The 24,941-nt window shown below is 54.8% G+C and overlaps 2 protein-coding genes across 3 annotated transcripts; both read right to left on the minus strand.

Annotated features, from left to right (window-relative positions):
- Positions 1-625: 625 nt before the first annotated feature.
- Positions 626-13,303, minus strand: CAMKV (CaM kinase like vesicle associated). 2 transcript variants are annotated; one of them, XM_069473644.1, is made up of 12 exons: positions 13,155-13,303; positions 4,936-5,044; positions 4,688-4,819; positions 4,435-4,509; positions 4,082-4,220; positions 3,816-3,936; positions 3,594-3,669; positions 3,367-3,503; positions 3,124-3,202; positions 2,806-2,893; positions 2,403-2,514; positions 626-2,288 (listed from the first exon to the last, which is right to left on the minus strand). In XM_069473644.1, exons 2-12 carry the CDS (start codon positions 5,028-5,030, stop codon positions 1,930-1,932), a joined length of 1,413 nt encoding a protein of 470 aa, XP_069329745.1. In that variant the 5' UTR covers positions 5,031-5,044; positions 13,155-13,303; the 3' UTR covers positions 626-1,929. The 2 variants fall into 2 exon arrangements, with proteins under 2 accessions (XP_069329745.1, XP_069329744.1); XM_069473643.1 differs by having other exon boundaries at positions 626-2,514.
- Positions 13,304-16,637: 3,334 nt separating this feature from the next.
- On the minus strand, positions 16,638-20,333 carry LOC138385836 (uncharacterized). The gene has a single exon (XM_069472041.1). It carries the CDS (start codon positions 20,331-20,333, stop codon positions 16,638-16,640), a length of 3,696 nt encoding a protein of 1,231 aa, XP_069328142.1.
- Between the last annotated feature and the right edge of the window lie 4,608 nt (positions 20,334-24,941).

Consider the following 24,941-nt stretch of genomic DNA (forward strand, 5'->3'; position numbering starts at 1 on the left):
GTGAGTTCACCCAGGCCCACCTTAGTCTTCTTAGGGGGTTTTACACGCTCAGTATTTATAGCAATGTTACTCCCTCTCCCCAGAAGAGCCCCATAATACAAAGCCGATCTGCTCCTGCTGAAGTAGACCCAGAATGAGAATTCACTCTGGGCCTATGTGGAAAGCACAGGTGTTCACAGGAAGAAGGAATCAACACAGAGCAGCATAGAACCTTTATGCAATGCCCACCCTACACCCTCTCCCCAGCCCAGGGAAGCCTACTTCGGCCATAAGCAAGATCTCTCCCTGTGGTGGTTGGCCCTCAGTGGGTTCCAGCTCTATGCCCAAGTCAGGACAAAGGTTTCTTAGTCAAAAGGAGTAAAAACAGCAGCCCTTACTTGAGCTCTCAGCCCAACCCAGGACACAAAACCTACATGGATTTCTAGAGTCCAGAGGACCACCACCACCACCATCAAGGAATTCACTGTGGGGTGGGTGGTCTTCACTCTCACACTCTCAGCCCACGAAATCCACAGGGCACTGAGCACTACCTGTGAACCTACTCCCAGCCTTTCCCCTCCCCACTGCCTTCCAGGGGCTCCTCCACAGTAGGACAGAGGAAGTAAAGGCAAGAGGGTGGCCAGAAGCTTTGCAGGGTGATGTTTATTTACCAGGTTCAGCAGGCACACAGTTAGCCCACCAACCTTCACACACCAGAGCAGACCCACAGGCATGCAGGGAGAAGGGCAGGACCACCACGGAGTGCCGAGCAAGGGCGAGGACCAGTGTGGCTGCCTGTCCAGGCTATGGTAGGGTCTGACAAAGGGCATCTGTCAGGAGCCTCCCTCAGGGAACTGGGGAGTCTTATTCTACTTCCTCATCCCAGCAAAAGCAACTCAACATAGCTCAGAGGCACCTGGGCCTCTGGTAGAAGTAAGCTGTAGAAATAGAGGGGATTCCTCTCCATTTCATTTTTGAACTGAGAGCAGAAAATCTGCCTCTGTAAAGACCAAACCCCCAAATCAGACTATGGTGGTATTGCCATGCGGCAGGCCTCTGTAATAGAAAGTACTTGTGTGCTGAGTCTGTGGGGGGTGAGCATCTAGGAAGAGCAAGGGAATATCAGCCCTTCCTATTTGGTCCAGGGTAAGGACCCAGCTAGGGTGCGGCACTGGGTGCTGGGGCTGTAATCTGCTCCCCCAGGTCTCACTGCCACATCTTAATTGTTCCTCCTTTCCCTTAGAGGCTCGTGAGGTTCAGGGTATAGGGCAACCCACTGCAGGACTCAGGAGGGCAGGGTTGTAGGAGGGACTTCCTAGGGACAAAGATGGAAGCTTCTACCCTCCGACTCATTCTCTTCCACTTCTGAGGACCCCCACCGCTAGCAAGCAGTGCCCCCATGTGACCAGTCTTAAACATATTACCCGAGATTTCTGCATCCTCTATATGAGCCTATGTACACTCCTAGAGCAGCCCACACACCACAGGCACACACCTTCATGTGCAGGAGCCTAAGACCACTGACAGGGCCTCGCTGGAGGACCAGCTCTCAGGGCAAGGCCACCCAAGTTTAGGGCCTGGGAGGTTATGGGACCTGCAGGGCCTGCCTGGGGGAATAATGAGACAAGAGGAAGGGGAAGGAGAATAGAGGCCCCCTGAGTATCCCTAGAGCAGCATCCCACAAGAACAGAAACTGGTGAAGCTAGCAAAAGACAGAAAAGCCACAAGGAATCCATGCAGGGGCTAGGGCCGGTCCTGCTTCTGGCCTGCCCACCACTCACACACATATACACAGGAGACGACACTGCTCTCCCGTGGCCCCCAGGTGTGCCTCACTGGGATGTGGGGGCATGGGGGAGTGAGGGTATCATGCCAGTGACTCTATGTACAGTGAGAAGCCCCTCATCCATTCTCCCACCCTCCTGCCCCGCCCCCCACCAGGCTGCCCACTCAGCTGGTCTTCTCCTTCTGAGACTCCTGGGCATAACCAGCAGCCTCTTCCCCTTTACTAGAGGGTGGAGCCTGGCCTGTGGTACCCTCTGGGGCGGTGCTGTCCGGCTGGGCCATAGCCAGCTCAGGGGTGGCAGCTGCCTTAGCGGCTGGTATGGCACTGCTTTGGGCGGTGGGCACAGTGCTCTCTTCTGTGGCTGGTGTGGCTCTCCCATCAGTGGCTGGAGTGGCACTCCTGTCAGTGGCTGGGGTGACGCTCCCATCAGTGGCTGGGGTGATGCTCCCATCGGTAGCTGGGGTGACACTGCCATCAGTGGCTGGGGTGACACTGCCATCTGTGGCTGGGGTGGCACTACGTTCTGCAGAGGCCACATTATCACTCTTTGCAGCACAAGCAGCATCACCCTCCGTGGCTGGGATAGCACTGCTCTCAGAGGCTGGAGCAGCTCCACTCACAGCTGCAGTGGCCCCACCTGCAGCCCCGGGGGTGGCAGTGTCTGTGGCTGAGGCAGACTGGGCTGCAGCCGTGCTAGATTGCTCTGGCGCTCGGAGCCGTTTCATGAGGGTGGTCACTCGGACAGCCTTCTGAAAGGAGGACAGTGGAGAAAGGCTCAGGGTGAGGCTTGCTGGACCAATTGCTTGGAAGTGGCCAAATCCAGCCCCTTCCATGGTACTCCTAGCTGCCTCTGACCACCGCAGGGCCAAGAACCCAGCTGCTCAGCACTCCTGCTTAAGGTAAGGACAGTGGCTATAGCCACACCTGATGGCCTGAGCAAAGCACATGTATGGCTGCAGGGGTGTGATGCAGGCAAGAAACTGTAAGTGTTGGAAAGAGCATTTGGGATCAGTCCAAGAAACGAGCTATCCAAGTCTTACCTTCCACTTGGCCCTGGCAAAATTCTTTTCAATCTGGGCACAGACACCATCCTTGATGTTCTTATCAGAAGCAGCATTGCCAGAAATCCTGGAAAGGGTGCAAGTGCATCTGGATTGCGGAGCTATGGGCCTTTGTGGAGGCTCTGCCTCGCCCTACCCCAGGGGATCCAGGGGACTACCAGGCAGAGCTTCTGGGCTGGCCTGAGTTCTGAGTGCCCCTACCCACTCAAAGTCTCAAGGATGGGGGCTCCTTGGTATGAAGGGGGAAGAGATCAAGAGAACCCTAGCCTCTCCCACCCTCCCCTGGGCCATGCTCACCATTCATGGGAGATGGCCTCTTCTGCAGTGATCCGCTGGTCTTGCTCCACCTCCATCAGCCTTGTGACCAGGTCTTTGGCTGGGGACAAAGCCAGGGAGGAGCCAGGCATGGCTGACCCATCTCAATGTCTAGAGGTGATGAATGGGCTAGGGGGCAGGAGCTGAATCCAGCAGAAAGAGCTGAGAGCAGTGCCAGCCTCCCCACCACCCTGCACCCTACCCACATGCTGGGCACCTCCTTACCTGCCTGCGAAATATCATCCCAGTATGGAGAGTCAAACTCATAGTCACCAGCCAGGATCTTGCGGAAGAGATTCTTATCGTGGTTTTCATAATCATCTTCTTCCACCTCCTCATAGAAGGGCGGGTTTCCTGAAAGCCTGCATGGGGGCAGGGTCACACAAGAAGGCCACAGACACAGGTCCCTACCCCACCTGGCTGCAAGCCTGCTCGTCTGACCATCCACTCACAGAATATACATGATGACTCCAATGGCCCAGCAGTCCACAGGGCGTCCATACCGCTGCCGGCCTACCACCTCTGGGGCTACAAACAGTGTCCGTCTGCTGGTTAGTATCAGGCCTGGCCAGATCTGGAACCATCCACACCCAATTCCCAGGATGGTGACTTTTTCTCCCTGCCCAGAGATGCTCCCTGAAGGCTGCCCCCCACCCTGCCCCATCCCTGCTTGCCCAGATACTCGGGGGTCCCACAGGGCTCCTTGATGAGGCCATTCTCTAGCTTAGCCAGGTGAAAGTCGCTGATGACAATCTTTGAGTTCTTCAGCCGGTTGTAGTAAACCAGGTTCTCCAGCTACTCCAGCCAGGAATAGCATGTGGGCAAGCAGAGACATCATGAGGGCCTCAGACGCTGGACCAAGGCCCCAAGGTGCTACCCACTCCAGCCTTAGCCCAGCTGCCAATTGACCCTTTGGCTCTGGCTCTGGCTCTGGCCTTACCTTGAGGTTCCTATGCACGATCTTGAGTGAGTGCAAGTAGGCCACGGCCTCCAGGACCTGCCGTACCACGTTGCTCGTGTCTCGCTCCGAGTAGTAGCCCTGGTCCAGGATCCAGTCAAACACCTCCCTCCCCGTGGCCCTGAGGGACACCAGCCCCTGAGCCCGGCGTGGGCAGAATCGGGGGTGGGGCAGGAACACTTGGGCAGGCTGCCTGCACCAGGCAGCTGGCTGGGCAAGGCACAGGGACCTGGGACCACAAGGGTCCAGAAAGGGGGCTTTCCTTAGCTGCAGAGGGTGGGACAGGTGAAGGCCCTGGGGACTGGGGAATCCTTGGACCCCAGACCCACACTCACAGCTCCAGGAAGATGAAGTACTCCTTGCGGGTCACAAACACATCCACCAGTTGCAGGATATTGGGATGCTTTACCCTGGCAACAGGGAGAGGAGCCAGTACTTAGGGCTGGTTGAACCCCTGGGTGAGACTCTGGTAGGTAGAGTGGCCACAGCAGATTACCTGGCCAGAGGCTGGTAATGCCTGAGGCTACCTGCCCTCTAAGCCCTTCCCTGCTACTCCTACTCCACCCTGACCCCAGGCCTCACACTCACATTTTGAGTATGCCTATCTCATTCTTGGCTGCCTTCCGCACCTTGCGGCCATCCCGCTTTTGGAACTTCTTGCAGGTGTGTAGCTTGCCTGTCGTCTTGTCCTTGGCCCGGAAGATTTCACAGAACTCCTCGCTGCAGCCGATAGGTATCCACTCAGCCCTGGCCTCAGCATGGGCTGCCTTCCACCCACCTTCCCCAGCCCTTGCCCACCAGCCCACCCACCCTTGCCTGACAGGCCCAGCACTCACGTCTTGATGACCTGTCCCAAATCATATCTGTCAGTCACCTCCGATGGTTGGTTATAGTTCTTCTTGTCGCCCAGAGTCACACACCCAAACGGCATTGCCAGGCTCTAAGCTGTGGGTAGGATGGAGTCTGGCTCAGCTGTACTACTCTCCATTTCTTCCCACAATACAGGGGCTGACTCTGGGACATCCCAAGCTGCCTCAGGCCAAGGCAGGGGCAGAGACCACATCAGGAGGGGCTAGAGGTCAGGCAGGCTCAGATCCTACCCCTGCCTTTCTGGCCGTACATCCAGCCACTCAACTTGGCTACCTGAACTACAACAGCCCCCATATATGAAAAATGTATTAAACTGACATATCAGGGAATAGTTTTGTATTTTATATACTCAAAAAAAGACTTATCAAACAAATTCTTTAAATTTCAGCTATTTCAAAGATGAACTCCTGGCCCTACTCACCCACCAGATATTTATCTCTGAAGGTCTGGAGCTACCAAGTGTTCATGAAGATGTGAAGAACGTTAGCACTCCTGGTAGAGAGCAACTCTCCCCTTTGGAAAGCAGTTTGGTAAAGCCACAAAAGTCAAACAAACATATGCTATGAACTAGCCATTGCACTCCTAAATATATGCCCTACAGAAATGCATACACTTGTGCAACGGGACACTCAAACAAGAATGCTCATGGTGGCCATATTAATAATTGCCAAAAACTGGAAACAGCCCAAATATCTACCACTAGCAGGATGTATTGCGGTACAGTCACACAATGGAATATTATACAGCAATGGAAATGAAAGAGCTACAGCTATACCCAACCACACAGTGAATCTTGCAGTGTTAAGTGAAAAACACACAAAAGAATACATATAGTATGAGTCTATTGATGTAGAGTTCAAACAGGCAGAACAACCCATACTGGTTAGGGTTACAAACACAGCAATAGAACCATAAAGAAAAGCTAGGAAATAAGCATCAGGAGTCGGGTACTGGCTCCTTCTAAGAGAAAAGGTAGGGTTGTGATTGAGTCATGAAGGACACACGGGGGGATTCTAGAGGGCCTATTTCTGAATCTGAGTGGTAGTTACACAGATGTTTGCTTTATAATAATTTATAAAAATGTACATTACAAATTTGGGGCACATTCCTAGATTTTTGTTATATTTCATAATACAAAATGTTAATAAAAATTAGGGCCATCGGCCGGGCACGGTGGCTCACGCCTGTAATCCTAGCACTCTGGGAGGCCGAGGCAGGAGGATCGCTCGAGGTCAAGAGTTTGAGATCAGCCTGAGCAAGAGCGAGACCCCATCTCTACTAAAAATAGAAAGAAATTATCTGGACAACTAAAAATATATAGAAAAAATTAGCTGAGCATGGTGGCACATGCCTGTAGTCCCAGTTACTTGGGAGGCTGAGGCGGAAGGATTGCTTGAGCCCAGGAGTTTGAGGTTGCTGTGAGCTAAGCTGACACTATGGTACTCTAGCCTGGGCAACAGAGCAAGACTCTGTCTCCAAAAAAAAAAAAAAAAAAATTAGGGCCATCCATACTAAAGAATACTTGGTAGCTATTAAAAAGATTAAAGTATGCTGCTGTAGGACAATTGTTAAATAAAAAAGAAACGGACAGAATGGAGGAGAGGGTGCTGCTATTTGGGTACTTTTTTTTCTTAAGGGACAGAATCTTGGCCAGGCAGAGTGGCCCACGCTTGTAATCCTAGCATTCTGGGAGGCCAAGGCAGGAGGACTGCTTGAAGTCAGGAGTTCAAGATCAGCCTGAGCAAGAGTGAGACCCTGTCTCTACTAAAAATAGAAAGAATTAGCCAGGCAACTAAAAATAGAAACAAAAAATTAGCCAGGCATGGTGGCAATCACCTAGTGCCTGTAGTCCCAGCTACTCAGGAGGCTGAGGCAGGAGAGGAGTGCTCCAGCCCAGGAGTTTGAGGTTGCAGTGAGCTATGATGACACCACAGTATTCTAGCCCCGGCAATAGAGCAAGACTCTGCCTCAAAAATAAATAAATAAAAATAAAAATAAGAGACCAGGTCTCGCTTTGTTGCTCAGGCTGGAGAGCTGTGGCACAATCATAGCTCACTGCAGCCTCAAGCTCTGGGACTCAAGCGATCCTCCCACCTCAGCCTCCCTGGTAGCTGGGACTACAGGCATATGCCACTGTGCCCAGTTAATTTTTTTAAAAAATGTTTTAGAGATGGGGTCTTGCTATGTTGCCCAAGCTGGTCTCTGACTATAGGTATGAGCCACCATGCCCAGCCTGGGTAAATTTTTTAAAGTTTATATACTGGTGTACACTCACAAACTCTTTTCTGGAAGAACACTGAAGGAAATGAGTTCTCTTTGGAGCAAAGAGTTGTGTGTCATAGGGACAGATTTATAACCTTTGTTTATTAATTTTCTGTTAGAATATTTACTCCGATTGCTTTGGTGGATTTGGTAAATACTGCAATCAGACACAGTGCTTGGGGTATTCCTCAGAGGGAGAATCACCATCTGGGTGGAGAGGTGAAGAAAAGTTTTGAAGAAGAGGCAGCATTAGGACTGGGCCTTGGAGAGGAAGAGTTTGCCAGGAGGCATGCAGGGGTAATGGTCAGGAAGAACAAGACAAGTCTGCCTGGTGCTTCACTGCCGGGGCCCACAAGGGGACCTGGGCTGTCAGGTGCAGGTATGAGGCCCCCAACCAGATACAGCTAGTTCAGTGTATTCCAGGCACTTTTTGCACCTGGGACACGGTGTCTCATGGGCATGCAACCCTGCCAATTACAGCCCAATCCTCACCTGCAGGGCTGGGTGGGCTGGTGTAGCACCCAAAGAAAAAGGCACTCACAGCCCTTGCTCAGAGGTGGGGGTTGGCAACTGTCTTTAGACCGTCACAGACCTGACCCTAGAGTCTTCCTCCATAATTCCTAGTGTGACGCTGGGGCTACAGCAAACTCTGCACTGAGACTGCACTGAAATTTCTCTGCCTCTACTGGCTGTGCATGCTCTCCCTCCACACCAATTAGCACTTGCTGTATGCAGGGCCTAAGCTGGGGCCTTGGGTACCGAGATGCTCCCCTATCTGAAGGCACTCACAGCCTCAGGGTAGTAGAGAAGGGAGGAAGCCATCCCCAGAGGAGGCAGCTTAGCAAGAGGGACTCTGCCAGCCGGAGTCAAAGACCAGGATCCAGACAAGCCTCATGGCCAACCCTGGCTGCTACTTGCTTCCTCTCAGGCAGAGGTCAGCCACCCACTTCCCAGGAGTCACAGCCTTGGAAGTTCTCTTTCAAATTTGCCCTCAGCATTAGGAAACAAATTCCATTATTCTTTCATCTGAGTTGCTCGGGCTCAGGGAATACAAATGCATTTCATCAGCATTCTTGAAGCCAGGGCTTAAGGCATCTCGTGAGGCATCGCAGCGGCAAACAAGAGAGGCTTTGAAGATCGCCACTGACTGCATGTCTTTGCCACCATGGACACAGCCCTGTTCCTGCGACCATGTGGCTGGAATCCCATTCCCGCAGCTGAGAGCAGAGGCACAGCCACCCACCATTGCCGGCCACACATCTGCACACCATGACATCTGGGGGAGGGGGCCTGCATCCGTTCTGTCATAGACTTCAATGGGCAGCCATTCCCTCCCAGGCTGGAGGCTGAGGGCCATGTACTCAGCAGGAGGGTAGTACCTCAGCCAGCTGGTTTCCCAGGAGGGCTGGAAGGGACCTGTGTCCCAGCTCGGTTGCTTTGCTTTCCCTCTGGCAGGAATGCCCTTCCCCCAAAGCCTCCCGTCGGAATCTTATTTGTTACGGCAGAGTTATTTATAACATTAAAAAAATTCAGCAACTGTCTAAATGTCCAACAACAGGTGACTCGCCAGCTCGACTGTGTCCACTCAATGGTAGGACATGTGGGCACTGGCCAGAGCACTGCCTACCTTGGCTTCCCTGTGAAGCAGCCTCCATGTGAGCAAGGTGCTGAGACCATAGCTGAATTTCTTCTTTCATCGTGATTTCTGACATTATAAGGTTGTGCAGCAAATTGTCTAAAACAATCCTGATGCTCCAAGGCCAGGCTCAAAATGACTCTTTTCTGAGACACCTTCCACAACCTCTACCCCCAACCCCACTCCAACAGCTCCTGGCTCTGCCAGCATGGTGTGGGTGGCAGGTTTCATTTTGCCTGGCCCTGATCCTGGCCCCAGCTTTCTGCTATGCATATGCATTCATGCCCACGGGGGCCCAGGTCTGGTCTTAGGGTCTGACTCCACCATAGAAAGCTGGGCCTCTGTTCACAGTAACTTCAGCCTGGAGCCATGTCCTGTAGGCCTCAAACCTGGGACAGGAACAGATTTGTCTCCCCTACCTACTACCATGGCTACCCAGATCTCAGACAGTCATTACTACTACTCCTCACCAGTCTAACTGTACTCACTTGGACCCCCAGACCTGGCCCGAGGGTGAAGGGACAAGAAAGGGGGGGCCCTGTTTCCACTTAGCGCCTTGGTCCCCTCCATCCCCACCCGCTCCACCATCTGCTACCCTGCTGCTCTCTGGGAGGCTGTGAGTGTGTGCACCAAGCCCCTGGCACCTGCCTGCAACAAAGGGGACCCTGGCCCCAAAACTGGAAGCAGACAAGGGACAGCTCTCAGAATAGGGGGAGGCCAGGCTGAACAGGGTCTGCATTTCTCACCCCCGTGCAAACCCAACACCCAGCAGTGGAGAACTCTCCTCCCGGCAACAGGACATGGGCTCTACCTCAGATCCATGTGGGACCATGGGAGGGCACAAGAGCCCACAGTAGCCATCTAAATGTGGCTCCCTCCATTCTCTGTAGAGGAACTGAATGGTGTGCTCTGGGGGCTGCCCAAAGGGAGCTTGGAGGAAGTGCAGAGCCTGGTGCTGTCACTGCCCTCCAACTGGCTCTCAGGAAGCCTGAGGGTCAAGCACTCCCCAGTTACTGCCTGCTCCTGGGGCCTGACCACTGGGCTCAGGGAATCGAGCCTCAGGCAACCCTAAGGGAGCCTCTGTCTGTTGGTACCCTGGTAATAAAAGGTCCCCTAGGGGCTCTACTCTATCTTTAGGCAATCTGGCTCAGGGAAAGCCCAAATGGGACAGAACCAAGGGGTCCAGAGGCCCCACATTAGGGTCCTGTCCCCTCCTCCAGCAAGGTCAGTCTGGTTCAGGCCCTACCTTTCACAGGTATAAACAGGACTTTCCTGCTGCCCTAGTCCCCTGCCATGGGACTAGGGCATCTAGGGAGGTTGCCAGGGGCCCAAGAGGGCTCCAGCTGCCTCCCAATGACTGTAGGCAACACCTCCTTATTTAGTGGCAGCGTGAACACCAGCCTGCTGGCACACCCTCCTTTCTCCTACTTTCCTCTCTCAGGGACTGGGGCTGAGTTTTCTGCTGCAGTGGACATGCCCAGAACCAAGCCCGGCCTAACTGCTAACTCACAGCTGAGGCCTCACTCACAGGACCAGGGGAGGTGGAGACCTCATTCAGGAGACAGGGCAAAGCTTCTGGACCATCATACAACTGCTTCGGGGACTTGGTCAGGGGCCTCAGGCTCCAGCTAAACCAGGGTCAGTAGTTCCTGAGGCTGATTTTCTTTCCATCTAATGAGAGAGAATGGGGGAGAGAGTCTCTCCAGTCTTAGGGTAGCATCAGTACAGTGCTACATCCAGAAAGTTCAGCCCTCAACATGCAGGTAGAGCCAAGAGCAGTCATCTGGCCCCTCTAAGGCACCTGGGCTCCCAGTCTTTGAGTTTCTGAAGGAGAATCCACTGGAGGCCCTGCTTCCCTGTGGGTGGAGGAGGGGAAATGCAGAGAAAGGCACTAGAGTAAAGGGTTGCTATGGTAACGAAAGTTTTAAACAAGGTGAGGGGGAGGGGAGAGGTGTTGTTCAGGTCCCTTCTTCCAGAATTCCCTGAGACTTTGACCTCGTTCCTTTCCCAAGGCTCTGTGACCCTGGTCCCCATCAAGGAAGGAGAGGTGGAGGGACTGAGACTTCAGAAAAAAAAGATAGGGCCCGGCACGGTGGCTCACGCCTGTAAATCCTAGCACTTTGGAAGGTCGAGGCAGGATGGCTTGAGCCCAGGAATTTGAGGTTGCAGTGAGCTATGATGATGCCACTGCACTCTCAGCTGGGAACAGAGTGAGACCCTGTCTCAATAAAAAAGAAAAATGAAAAAAGAGACAAGGGCAGAGACACACGGAGACAAATACAGAACCTATGATGGAAAAGGAGCAAGGAGGCAACAAAGTAAAAGGGACACAGGCACAAAGGGGAGAAAAAGGGAGGCCGGTGGGAGTTCTGAAGGGACCTATGGATGCTCAGGAGAGCACTAAGGCCTCCATGGCCATGTGCCCTGGGCCAGGAGCTACCCATGGTACCTGGACCTTTGAGACTGCACCCTCCTGTATCCCCCAGACATACACTGAACTTGGCGTGGCAGGCACAGCCAAAAAGAGGCCAGCTTCTTGGTGGGGAAGAAGCCAGTTACTGCAGCCCCCTAGACAGGACAGTTTCCCAGCACCTCACCCTGTCATCATGGCAGCTTAGGGAAGGCAGATCCAACAGAGCCTTAGGTAAGGCTTCTGTTGGAAGGCAGAAACATGGGGGGATGGAAATGAGGCTCCGGGACCTGGCTACTTCCCTTTATAGTCCCTCCTCTCAGCTGACCCAGCTGTACCTACCTAGATCCCCAGCCAACCCCCTCAACCCCCCCACCCTCATCTGCTGTCCTCTCTAGGCCTTGGGTCCCCAGGGTCCCTCTTGTAACTAACACAGCTTAATCCCGTCTCCACCACCCCCACAGCAGATTGTGTCAGGAGGAACAGAAACAGCACCACAAGCAACCCAGAAACAGGATAACTGTACAGCGCCTCTCCTCCCTATGCCTCAGTTTCCCTGAATAGAGATCATGAACTCTGTGGTCTTCTCCCAGGGTGGAGGACGGCTTGCCTATCTGTGAGTTGTGGCCAGGGCATGGGGCTGGCTGAAGAGAAGCACCATCAGAAGATATATGTACAGCCAGCCTAGGGCACCTGGGGGTCCACACCAAATTTAAAGGAAGACCCCTGCCCCACCCTGGAGACCAGCCTGACTCTGATGGAAGTAAAGACACCAATTTCCCAGTTGAGGAAACTGAGGCCCAGAAGCCACTTGAGCTGGCAGGAATCAACTCTGAGGGTGGGGGGAGGGTACCAGGTCTCTAAAGGTAGTTCTGGAGGCTCAAAACCTGGGCCTGGGGGTCAGGGAGGGGCAGAACAGGGGCTGGACTACTGCAGACTCTGAGCTTTTGGTGAGGGAAAGAGGGCCTTGATCCCTAGGAAGGAACCAGGTGGAGCAGTCTCTGCCTGGGGGTGGGGGGTGGGTGCGGACAAAAGCAGTTTGGCAGAGCTATTGGGGGGCTGGGTTTCAAGAGCCCAGGGTCTCTGTCAGACAATACAAGCTGGGGAAGGCAGAAGATCGCGCTGTCACTATCCTCCCCACCCCCAGCCAGAGGCCCTGCTCCCCACTGTGGTGCCACCCTGACCCCCTTCCTCAGTGCTGCTGTCTCGCCCCCGCTGGCACAGCAACACACATGCGGGAGGCACACGTGTGAGCACCAAGCCCCGCACCTCCCAGCAGGAACGTGTGCGCCCCTACCCCCACCGTGCACGTGGGTCCGTGCACTGGACCCCCGGTTGGCCCCCCCACGTGAAGGCTAGGAAGCTGGATTTTGGCTGGGGGGCTGCTGGTCCTCAGGGACTAGGAGCCTCCTCCCCCACCTCGCGGCAGCCCCGCCCAGCCCCCTCCAGGTTGTCGCCCATAAAGAACTCTCCGTTGTCATGGAAATTAGTGACTGCTAAACCGGAGGGAGGGGGCCCGGGGGCAGTTGGGAGGGGCCGGAGGCGGCTCTGAGAACAGAGAGGGACAGCTCAGCCCTCGGCCCCTACCCTCACGGGGGACCACGAATCTTCGAGGGTTAATGTTTTCGCAATTTGGAGCTGCAGAGGCTTCTCCCCGTGACCCCCAAGCCGTCCGAGGTAATGGGGAACTTTAGCCCGACCCCGCACGCCGTCCCCCGGATCTGCAAAGCCCGCGCGCTCTGCCCCCGCCAGGACCTCTAGCCCTCGCGGCACCCCCGCGCACTCTGCACCCCGAACCTCACGCCAGGGAAACAATCCCCTAAGGCCCCCCAGCGTGCGTTCGGGAGGCGCCCCCCCCAGCCCGACCCGCCCCGCACCTGCAGCGCCTGTTGGTCACACGGAGGAAGTGATCGCGGGCTCAGCGGGGCGCCGAGGGCTCCGGGGACGGCGGGCAGAATTCGCTCCGGGCACGCGGGGCAGACGCGGCGCCAGATGCAGCCGCTTCGGCTAGCGAACCTCCTGCATCGCCAGCCGCTCGCCGGCAACGGATTCGCACCCCGGGCCGGGGGCGGGCTGGGGGCGGGGCCTCCCAGCCGGCCCCGCCCCGGCCCTGGCGGAGCCTGAGGCCAGAATCCCACTCGAAGGTGGGTGCGCGCGGGGTGGCAGAGGAGCTAGTGAGCATTGGCCTGCTTGGCTCCTATCGGGCTCTAAACTGCTCCCTGAGACCCCTGGACTCCTGACTCCGCAGCAGGGGCCCGAGGGGCCTTCCTACGCCCAATGTTAGGGGTGAGGAATGGAGAATGTGGGGGAGATACCGAGTCCTAGAGCTGCACATGAATCTCTTGGCAGGTAACAAGGGGACTCAGATTTTGCCCAGCTCCCAAAACCTGACCCAAAGGGCAGGACCCACTTAGAAGAAACGTGGGCAGTTGCTAGGGCAGGCTGCCCTGCAGACTGGCATCCCCTAGCTAGGAGCAGTAAACACACAGATGTATGTGTGTAGGTAGTCAGTGGGTAACACAGTGAGGGCCCCAGATAGGTGGCAGAGCCTCCTATCCCACCACACCCCCAGCTTCTGCAAGGCCAAAGTCTTTCTCAATCATAAGTCCCAGTAAGGGTGGCTGGCCCAGTCAGGCTCCTCCTGTGTGGCACCAAATTTCCCAAACTATAAAAGTCACCTATGACATGGTGTGACTCTGCTTTCTTCCCAATCAAATCTCCTTTAAACACTTTATGAGCAGCATCACTCTAGGTGGCCTTGGCTGGGATATGGGGACCCAGGAGAACTATGGCACCGAGGTGCCCCACCAGGCCTGGTCCATGACTGAAGGGAGGAGGCTCAGAACTGCTGGGAAGAAGCACTGAAAAAAGTCCTTGGCCATTTCTCTGTCCCCTGTCAGTGAGGCACATGGACCCACCCAATGCCTGCCTCACTCCCCTCACAAGCCCTGAGGACCATCTGGAGGCCAAGCTGAGGCCGCTCAGTGTCTGGAGCTAGGCTCCAGCCCACCCTCCCCTTCTGAGTGAGCCCAGTGACCTTGCTGGGGGAGCATCCCCAAACTCTCAGCCGTGTTAAGTGAGGCTCCGCTGCATGGCTACCTATGGCTGCTAAGAGGGACTGTCCAAGTAAAGAAGTTGGGGCTGGGACTGGGGCTGGAAGGCTAGCCTGGGAAATGACTGCTTCAAAAAACTCCCTCAAAATCTTCCTCCAGAAGGGATATTGAGGAGTCTTTCACATTCTTCCATGCCTTTTTTGGGGGGGTCAACTCATCCAGGCCAGGTTGGTGCCGCCTCTGAGCTTCCTGGGCTCTGGGTGGTCTCGGTCACGGCACCCACCCCACACTGGGTAGAAATCTCCTGGCAGGCTGGATGTCTGCAGGCCAGAGCCTGTTTCTCATATCAGCATGCTCAGCTAATGTCTGCAGAATGAATGAATGGCCTGGCACCCAGTCCTTCCTGCCATCTGCCCACTATCCTTGAAACAATAGGTCTCTGAGTTGTATGATGTAGCTAGCTGACCCCACACATGTCACACGCATTTTCTGTCTTTACTGAGGGTCATGGCTATCCAAGCATGGGAGCCAAACAGATGCTGGAATGGGAATTTATAGGCAGGGGAAGGGGTGGCTCCGTAGAGCCCTGCCTGCTGCTGGCAGTACGCCACCTCTTCTTGGTTCTATGCATACTCTGTGCTTGTGGGTGAGAGCACGTGGCAGGCTGTGTGTGCACACGTGTGCCTGTGTGTATGCTCTCTTATGCCAAGGGAGATGGCAACAGCACAGTGTATGCAGTGGTGCCCAGGGGCACGTGTGTCTGCATTCCTTGTGCACCCAGGCATGCTTGCTGGCACGTGTGTGTGGATGTTGTAGCTGGTCCCTGGAGTTGTCCATCCCTTTCATGCCTGACACAAGTCTCAGGATTGTGGAGGCTGAATCAAGCAGTGAGAGCAGGACATGGGAAGGGGCTGGACCATGCCCAGGGGCAGGGAGGGTTTGTGATAAACCTACATCATTGGCTGTTTCCAGGCTCCCCACCAGGGCAGCCCTTTGCTCTCAGATGTGTGTGGGGATGGACAGGTCTTTGCCGTTAGTGTAGAATAACCTGAAGACAAGAACCCAGGGCTGGGGCTGAGGCATGGCTTATCCCTTAGTCCCCAGACAGGGAGGCGCATGCAGGGTAGGGCTGGCTTCGATGTTTTGGCTTCAGTCTCCAGCTGCCCTCCAGGCAGGGGATAGTAACGCCAGCTGAATGCCATCCTCAGTTCTCCCAGGGCATGGACCTGGCCAACACTGAGCTTTGTTCTTACGCCCACTATTCAAAGCCAGTCAGGGTCAGAGAACATGGCTTCTAGCCACTCCACTGGCTATAGGGATGGGGAGGCCCTTCAGCATAGGGCAGAGTTTGGGACAAAAGCAGAGACAGCTGGCATTGCCTAGTTGCCTCTATGAGGACCCTCCTAAGGAGGCTTGTACTCTGCCTGGATGCAGGGTGGCCACCTAGGTTGGAAAGCTGGGGAGGAGAAGGAAGCCCACAGTTTACAGTTCTGGCTCCCACCAAATCTAGAAAGTCAGAGGGGCAGGAAAGATGTAAGCCTCAGTATTCACAGAACCTCATCCCCCAGCTCAGGTTGGGCTTCCCACTCAGAATCCAGTATTTACCTGCCCGTCTCTACTCCCTGTCCCAGGGTACCAAAGGCCAGTACTACCACACCCTCATACCCTGGCTGGCCAACAGAAGCCCCTTCTAACCCAGCATAGAGCTCCAGCTAAAGTTCGGACTCTAGGAGGTACCTGTATTACCAGGCCAGCTCCCCCAAGAAGCCTCAACTTTGATAGGTACCCTCCCTTGGGGTCAACACTCCAGGCCATCTTTGGAACTACTTGGCTGTTGTCCACATTGCTAGATTCAAGCCCCAGAAGAAGGCCCAAGATGGGGAGGGGGAAAGCAGTCTTTCCCTCTGGAGCTAGGGGAGGGGGCTGCCCTTCCCATCCCCCCCCACCTTGTGACTCATTCCAGGCTGTGTGGGTTATTACATTATGTTTGAAATTGCCATGGCAACTAGCTGGCAATCAAGGGTAATTGCGCTTGTCGTCAGGACAACGGGGCAAAACCCACAGCAGCCACTCTCTGTGGTTGCCCTTGGGGTGCAGTAAAGGTCAGGCCAGATCAGAGCCAATGCCAGCCAAGGGGCTCCGGGGCTCTCTAGAAAGGGCAGATTGCCAGGGGTCATGGAGTTCCAGAGTGCAGAACCAGGGCCCCCATCCCTGACCCCATGCCTGGACTCCCACTTTTCCCTCACCACGCTGTGCCTGAAACATGCCACAGTGCTCAAAGCAAGCAGAACCAGAACTTTTATGTGCTCACAGCTGGTACTTGTAGATAGCCCATGGGCCCTCCTCCTCATATTCATGGCGGCTGAGCCAAAGGCTCTGAAATGAGTTCCGGGATGCCATGATGGAGCCCCCAAGCCAGGCAGCAACTGCACGGTGGGGAGAGCCCAGCACTGTGGCACCAGGGCCCAGCTCCTGTCTCAGGCGTTCGGGGAAGCCACTCACCAGGGTGCTGCCACCCTCTAGCACCACATTGGCCAGCAGCTGCTCCTGCTGCTTGGCCTCCAACCGGCTGATGCTTAGGAGGGCCAGCTGTGGGAGGCCCGGCTGGCTGATGCCTAAGAGATTTGGCTGGAAGAGGGCCTCAGGACAGCAGAAGCGCTCAGAGCCCAGCGTGATAACCTGCTTATCTGGGAGTACAAAGTCTACCCGGGCCTGGGCCTGTGTGCGGGCTATCTCAGCTTCTGTATCCATGGCCACGTAGCAACAGGCCTCTTTAATCTGGTTGACCAGCCTTGCTTTGGGCAGTGATTGACCACTTACCTGCAGCAGCTGACTCAGGTATTCAGTGAGGTCAGCACCAGCCACATCCAGCCGGTATGTGTCAAGTGGGGCCAGGTCCCCAGTGAGGATGGGTGCCACATAGGAGGTGCCGTGGCCACTGCCCAGCACCAGCCCAGTGGTACGCCCGTAAGCATAAAGTGCCAGCAGGGCCTGATGCACTGTCTGCATGGCTGGCACATGGAAACGCTCAAAGAGTATTTCAGCCACCTTTTCTCGGTTGGTGCGTGGCGAGATGGGTGAGTCGGCCACGAGCACAGCCAGCTCCTCAGGCTGCACGCCCAGCCTGCAGTAAAACAAGTGCTGCCACAGCACCTCTAGTGCATCCCAGTCAGAGACCACACCTCGGTTCAGCACCGAGTAGGAGGCCTCTAGGTTTTCGGGCACTGCATACCGAGGCTGGCCCTGGGCTGGGTGCTGTAGCAGCTGGACTCGTGAAGGTACCACACTAAGGACATGGTCCTCTCCAGCCAGTCCACATTTGGTGAATCCTGTGCCTGTATCAATCACCACGGCTGCCATGTCCTGGTAAGGACGCAGTGAATGGTGGCAGAGCACTGGTGACCGCACTGGCAGGGCATCCGTAGTGGACACTAGCTCATAGCAGGCCCCATGGAGCAGGCCAAGGTGTGCAACCACTGATGAGTGTGTGATGTCCTCAGCTGTCAGCTTGAACTGGGCACTCTGGGACTCAGTGCCCACCACAGCCATGGGCAAGACTTTGCATCCAGTGCCAGGAGTGGTAAATGTGATCAGGGAAAGCTGCTGCTCCTGGGCCCTGGGGGAGCTGCCAGGTTGCCAGGATGTCAGCTGATGCATGCTGGAGCTTTGAGCACTACCGTTGCCAACCTTGTCTCTATTCATATAGATATAGGTCTCCTCAGAGGCCAGGGGCACCCGACGTACCCCCACATGGGTAGGCAGGCCCGAGGGCTCACGTTCCTGGGTGGAGGCCTGGCCAGGCTCTCCAGTGGTAGGCGGCCATCTTGAAAGGGTGGGCTCTTTGGTGATAGAGGGTTCTTTGGGAAAAAAGGGCTTCCCAGTGAGGGGTACCTGCTCGGTCAAAGAATGCTGTCTGGCAAGGGGGGTCTGCCCAGTCAGAGGATGTTGATCAGTAAGGGGGCACTGCTCATCTAGGGGGTGCAGTCCAGTAAGGAGGATCTGCCCAGTGAGGGGGGCCTGCCCAACATCTTCGGCCTGTGGGTTATCAGGGTGAGAAGTAATGACCTCTTTCCGGTTGTGGCTGCCTGTGTCCTCCTGGAGCAGTGATTTAGGCACCTCCTGGGTGCTGGCTAGTGCAGCAGGCTCTGAGTTCATCCACTGCAGTTTCTTGGTCTTGACCATGGAGACATCTGGCATCCTGGAAGAGTCCAGCATCCAAATGGTGCGACTAGGTTCATTTTCTTCAGCATCAGATTTGGACCAGCCAGGACTAGGGACATGGGTCATTATCCTCTCACCAAGTTGGAGGTGCATACCCAGTGGAACGGGCCCAGTGAGCATCCCAACCTTGATGGGTGTCTCAGTAGCAGGGGAGTCTCGTGTCTCCAGGTTGAGCCTGGCCTCCTTGGGAACCAGGGCCACTTCTCGATAGCTGCCAGATGACACGCTGGAGGGTACTGGGCTGGACACCATGGGCGTGGTGGACCATAAGCTAGAGCGATTGCTGTCAGGAGAGAGGATGGGCTTGGCCAACAGCTGGGTAGACAGCATATTTTCAGGGACATAGCTAGATGGGTGGCTGGGCATGAGGCCCACCAGCACTGCCCGCGAGCCCATAGGATCATGACACAGCAACCCCATCCTGGTGTTGCCTGTGGCCATATCAAACACTAGCACATGGTCTTCCACAGCTTCTCGAAGCTGGCAGGTAGGGGCACTGGAGGAGGGGATCTGCATGGCTTCCCTGGGAGACTGGAATGGCAACTCCTTGTGACAGGTTACTTGGTAAGCAGACGGTGGCATATTGGAGCGGGTGTTGTCACAGACATTAGGGGGCTGCTTCTCTAGCTGAGAGCTGCAGATCTCCTGGCTATTCCTCTGGGACTTGGTGTTATCTGGGGTCTCTGGGCCTTGTGGGCTGCCTGGCCTGGAGGTACAGACCAGGGGCTTCTCTGCTGGGTTCTCAGCCTGTTCGGGTGGCACCTGCTTTCTGGCAATCTCATGCTCCTGGGCATGGTCTGGGAACTCTTCTGGAGTAGGCGCTGGGGTGGGAGGTTCTTCTTTAAAGGGGAAATTCACTTTGTCCTGGCAGGATGTGACCATTTTAGAAGATTCTAAGAGGATTGACCATTGGTTGTCACAACTCCTGAGGAGGAGGTCTCGAGACAGGCCCTTGGTTACTGCCGTGGTATTAGTCAGGTGATCAAGGGTGCAGGTATAAGTTTCAACTGCAGTGGACTTTGAGGTTGCATCCAGAGCTGGAGTATTAGCCTGAGCTGGAGTTGGATGAGCCAGTGATAGAAAAGAAGAAGTTGTAGCTAGGGCAGGAGCCTGAGCTGGACATAGGCACTTGGCCTGGCCCTGCTCTTGGGCTAGATCCTGGGCTGGAGCCAGATGAGGACCTTGGGCTTCAGCTGCACCATCCTCTCCTGAGAGGAAGTAGGGTAGCCACCGAGTCTTCCTGGTTCCCAAAGGGGCCATCTGGTCAGGGCTGCAGGGGCCTTTGCCCCAGCCTACCAGGACCTTAGCTGGAGCCTTGCCCTCCCCCTTAATCTGCACCTGAAGCTGAGAGCGGTAGGGTCCATACTGGGCTATGTTACTGGTGCTGTTACTATGTGTGCACACTGGTAAAGTCAGGGTCACATCTTCCATGATGAGATGCTGTTGGGCTCCCACGATAGGGCTCTGAAACAGGCTGGTGGAGAAGACTCTTGGGGCATCCTGGGAGGGCTGCTTACAGCAGCACTGAGAGCTAACCTGAGTAGGGTCCTGGAGTAACTGGTGAATGGGCTCAGAGACATGGGCCTGGGAGGCTGGGCCACAGGTCCCATCAGTGATGGTCTTGGTAGACAATGACAATCCTTGCTTGAAGTATAGGGATTCTGAGCTTGTCCATGGTCCCTGGGGCCCTCTGAGGCAACCCCTCAGCTGCTGGCTGCTGGCTGAGGGGTGGCCCTGGGGGCCTGATGGATCAGGACCCCCCACCTTCTTGGTGGCTTCCATAGTCCTGCTCCATGTCCTAGGTGCCCTGCCCCCGCTTCATTGCCATGGTGACCCTACACATCACAGCCCCTAGTGACCTGGGGAGTAACAGAGTGTGGGAAACCAGGGGCCCCACCCGCCTGGGGAATGGGGGCCTGATCAGGGGACCTTGTCAGAGAGACCCAGGGACACCAGTGAGGTCAGTCAGCTGCAGAGCAGCTTCCTCTACCCTTCCCAGCCAGGCTAGCCCCAGAGTGAGGGCAGTGCCCCAGGGCAGCCACCCTAAGGCCAGGGGAGAAAGGTAGGCAGGGATACTCTGAGGAAACCCCTGGCACAGGCCATTTGGCAGGGAGTGCAATGCCTCTTCACCATTCAGTCTCGAGAGGCAGAAGGGGATGAGGGGCCTAGGCTCAGTCCCAAGCTCCCCTCCCCTGTGTTCCCCAGCTCCCGCTCCAGGGACAGCAGCTCCTTGGCAGTCTCTGCTGCTCCAGATGGTTCTCCTCTGCCTGTGCCTCACAGAGCCCCCTCCCCAGAGCCACATGTCCCTGAAGCCCAGGACCAGTATCCCACAGGGGTAGGGATGGGGGTGGCAGGCGTGGGGGTTGGGCTTCTGTTCAGAATCCTCAAGTCAGAATGTTCTAGCTCTTTCGCATTGTGTCAGCTTCACTGTAGCTATAATGGGGGCAGAGCACTGGGCATAGGACTAGGCCAGGGTGGCCACAGAGCCAGCCAAATAGCAATTAAAGGATGGGGCATTCCATGAAGAGAACATTTTGACAGGGAAATCCTCTGCCCCGAAGTCCAAGTTCCCACCAGCCCCACCACCAGCAGACAAAGAGCAGCCTGGGGCCTGAACTAAATTCATAAGGCAGTTGGGCCACAAGGGCTGCAGTCCTTGGGCAACCTCTGTGGCTATACTGGCTCGGAGCCCATGGACTTGGGATACACATGACCCGGTGAGACACCAGCAGCTGCAGCCAAATCCAGTGCTTGTGTCACCCCTCTCCCAACTACAGGCAGCCCTGCTCAGGGAGAATCTTCTTCTACTTGAGGAAAGGAAAGGGAAGAGCTCACAGGACTTAGTTTTGCAACTTGAGTACCAGCTCAGCCACAGTAAAATAAAGTACCAAGCAGACTCCTGAGGCTCCTGAGTCCAGGCCTTAGTTCCTGGAGGGCATTTCTGGACCTACCGTTGACCAGAAGGAAACATGGTGCCTTGAAGGGAAGGACCCAGTCCTGGCAGGATTCAACACCTGCTGATGAAAGAGCCCTTGGGCTTTGAGTAAACTTCAGAGGTAGCCAAGCAACAGTCACCATTGGCTTTGGGTGAGAATGGGCTGGCTTGAGGTATGACCTGGTGCTGCTGGCTATGAGGAAGTGCCCACATCACTCCTCCCTCAACTCCAGCAGCCCAGCACACAGAGTGAGAGACTTTGCCTGGTAATCCAGGGAATTCTCTTGTATCTTACCCAGGCTCACCAAGGTGGTAACACTAGGAGTATGCAAGAGTCATAGCATTACTGGGTTTGGGGCATCCCCAGTGCTGATACGGCTGCAGTGACCAGCGACTTAGACCACACACTCAATTCCCTCTCAGTATCTGGAAAGCCTTCTTAAGAACAATGGGTTCAAACAAGCCCAGACTGTGAAGATTAAAATAAATACCTAACTCTTCAATGCCCAGACATCGACAAACATCCACAGGCATCAAGAACATCCAGCAAAACAAGACCTCACCAAACAAACTAAATAAGGTGCCAGTGACCAATCCTGGAGAGATGGAGCTAGGTGGCCTTTCAGACAAAGATTCAAAATACCTGTCCTGAAGAAGCCCAATGAACTTCAAGACAACACAGAGAAGGAATTCAGAAGCCTATCAGAGAAATTTAACAAAGAGATTGAAATAATAAAAAAGAAGAAATTCTAGAACTTAAGAATTCAATTCAAGAATTCTCATTTGTCAAACTGAGAAATCTCTCAACTGCACAATTAATCAAGCAGAAGAAAGAATTAATGAACTTAAAGACAGGCTATTTGAAAATACATAGAGAAAAAAGAATAAATAAGAATGAAGCACACCTACAAGATCTAGAAAATAGCCTCAAAAGAGCAAATCTAAGTGTTATTGGCCTTAAAGAGGAAGCAGAGAGAGAGATTGGGGTAGAAAATTTATTCAAAGAAATTGGATGTGAGGGTGATCTGGCTGTGACAACTGTCACCCCATTGATCGCCAGGGTTGATTCGGCTGATCTGGCTGCCTAGGCGGGTGTCCCCTTCCTCCCTCACTGCTCCATGTGTGTCCCTCCCGAAGCTGCATGCTTGGTTGAAAAGGACGACCTTCCCCAATAGAGGAGGACTGTTCTTTGGTCAGGGGTATACAAGTAGCTGCACTCCCCTGCTAGAACCTCCAAACAAGCTCTCAAAGAAATAATAACAGAACATTCCAAACCTAGAGAAAGATAAAAGATGAGGCATGGTAGGGACACAGTGATCACAGGGCTGGCTGCACAGTGGTGGCATACTGGGCACAGGACTGAGCACACAGTGGGCTGTGTATACAGTAAGGACAAGTTGGACAAAGGACTGGACTATCTCCCTCCTATGCGATAGATGCATAGGAAATGTAAACAATCAGACTAGGTGGGCAGTTCCTGCCTCCATTTCTTAGCTGGAGAAGCAGGGGAGAATGGGACCTGTCTGGACCACCAGCCCAGGCCCAGAGCTGCCCTGCAGCCACGGAAGACAGGCCTAGGTAGCAGTTTGGAGAGCCTCCCATTGCCACGGGCCCAGGTCTGGAGGTTCTAACCCGTGGCAAGGTCAGGCCCTCTTCCCTCCCACCAGCTCTGAGCTCTGGGCCTCCTCACTTTGTCTTCCAGGGCTGTGTCCTTTCAGGTCTCAATCTTTCCACCCAGGACACAGGTTTGTGGAGAACACAGCTGTAGGCTTGTCCTCTGAAATTGTGTTTTCACAGAGGTTAAAAATAGTGTTTACAGTTGGCCGTGGGGTGTGAGGCTGTGTGACCAAGGAGGAAGGCTAGCACTGTGCTGCATCCTCACCTTTCTGACTCTGCGTTGGGCAAAGCCTGACCCAGCCACATCTCAGGCCCCTTGGGCCCCCTCCCTGCTTCCCTGGATACTGCCTTCAGTTAAGAATGGGAACAGATGGCTCTGGACACCAAACAGTTGCTCACCCTCATGTTATAGTCCAGGAAACTGCTCACCCTCCTGCTAAGGTCCATAGCCCAAGGGTCTATGGCCTGTGCATGTGTGTGCACACACTCACGTACACACATACTTGAATGTTATTAACTTCATTAATTTCTGGCTTGAGCAAGCTAAGGTTTCTCTTTGTTTACAGCAAAGATGCTAGTAACTTGTTAGTCTCTAGTGTCTGTGCAGCATTTGAGCTGGCCTGTCCCTCGGAGGACTGGGAAGTCATGGAGGGAGGCCCTGAGAGCCCCTGGCCTGTCTGACCACTGAGCCATCCTCCATCTCCTGCAGAAGTGAGACGGAACCCTCCTTTCCCAGACTGGGGTCCTTCGTGAACAACTGGCCTGAGGTCTGCTGGGGGAAGGGAGCAGAGTCTGGCTGATGAAAGAAGGCCCAGAGGAAGCAGCCATGAGAAAGAAGGCCCTTCCCACCTGGGAAGCAAACATCCCTTACAGCAATAGCAGCAATGACTGATACTGACTAGGTCCTTCCTCTGTGCTGGCACAATGGTAAACACATGTAATCTAGACTCTCAGCAATTCAACGAGCTGGGCACTATTGTACCTTATTTTATAGATGTGGAATTCAAAGCACAGAAAAGGGGGAAAGGTCTGTTTCAGCTAGTGTGTAGTAGAGCCAGAATTTAAAGCCAGGCCACCAGGCTCTGGATTCATACTTCAGGAACCTATGGTACTTCCACTGGGTGCCATACCCAGGGCCACACAGGCATGGGCCCTGCTAGAGGAGAATCAACTTGCCTCCCTTCCCGGTGCTGCAGCCTCAAGCCCCATACCCAAGCTATGTCCTGCATGGACCTGCTCCTTCTCTTGATAGCTTAGTAGGTAGCTCAGGCCAGGGAGGGTGAATTTTCTCCGTTGACACCACTAAGCCAGTGCCCTCCAGGGAACCTGGTGGTGCTGAGTATGGGCCAGACTGAGCCCTTTGTATCAGAATTCTTGGCTGGCCAAAGCCCATTCCCATTTTATCCAGCTGGGGAGAGGGGCAGCAGGGTAGATAGGCTCTCAGGTTGGGCCCCTTCTGCCCAGCCCCCTAGGGAAATGTGCCCCTGTACCCCTCCCCCCACATGTTTTTAAATAGTCTCTCACCAGGAAGAAGGGCGTCCAATTCTATTTCTGATTCTGGGAAGTGAGGAGGGCCAACATGTTGCCATGGCAATCTGGAGAGCCCCTCCCCCAGGCTGAGCCCATTCCCCAGGCTGAGGGCTGTGAGGTGGGAGGTGGGTGGCAAGGAGAAGCTGGAAGGAGCCTGGGCTGAGGGTGAGGCCAGACAGAGTCTCATCTGTGAGGGCAAGACCTGGCATTGCCTTCCCCTTCACACTTCACGTGCCACCCCACCCCCAGGCAGGATTGGGGGGAAGGCTCCAATCCCTGTGGAGAGGGTGGAGTTACCCTGAGAAGCC

This window comes from Eulemur rufifrons, chromosome 7 (assembly GCF_041146395.1).
Source record: "Eulemur rufifrons isolate Redbay chromosome 7, OSU_ERuf_1, whole genome shotgun sequence".
Lineage (NCBI taxonomy): Eukaryota > Metazoa > Chordata > Mammalia > Primates > Lemuridae > Eulemur > Eulemur rufifrons.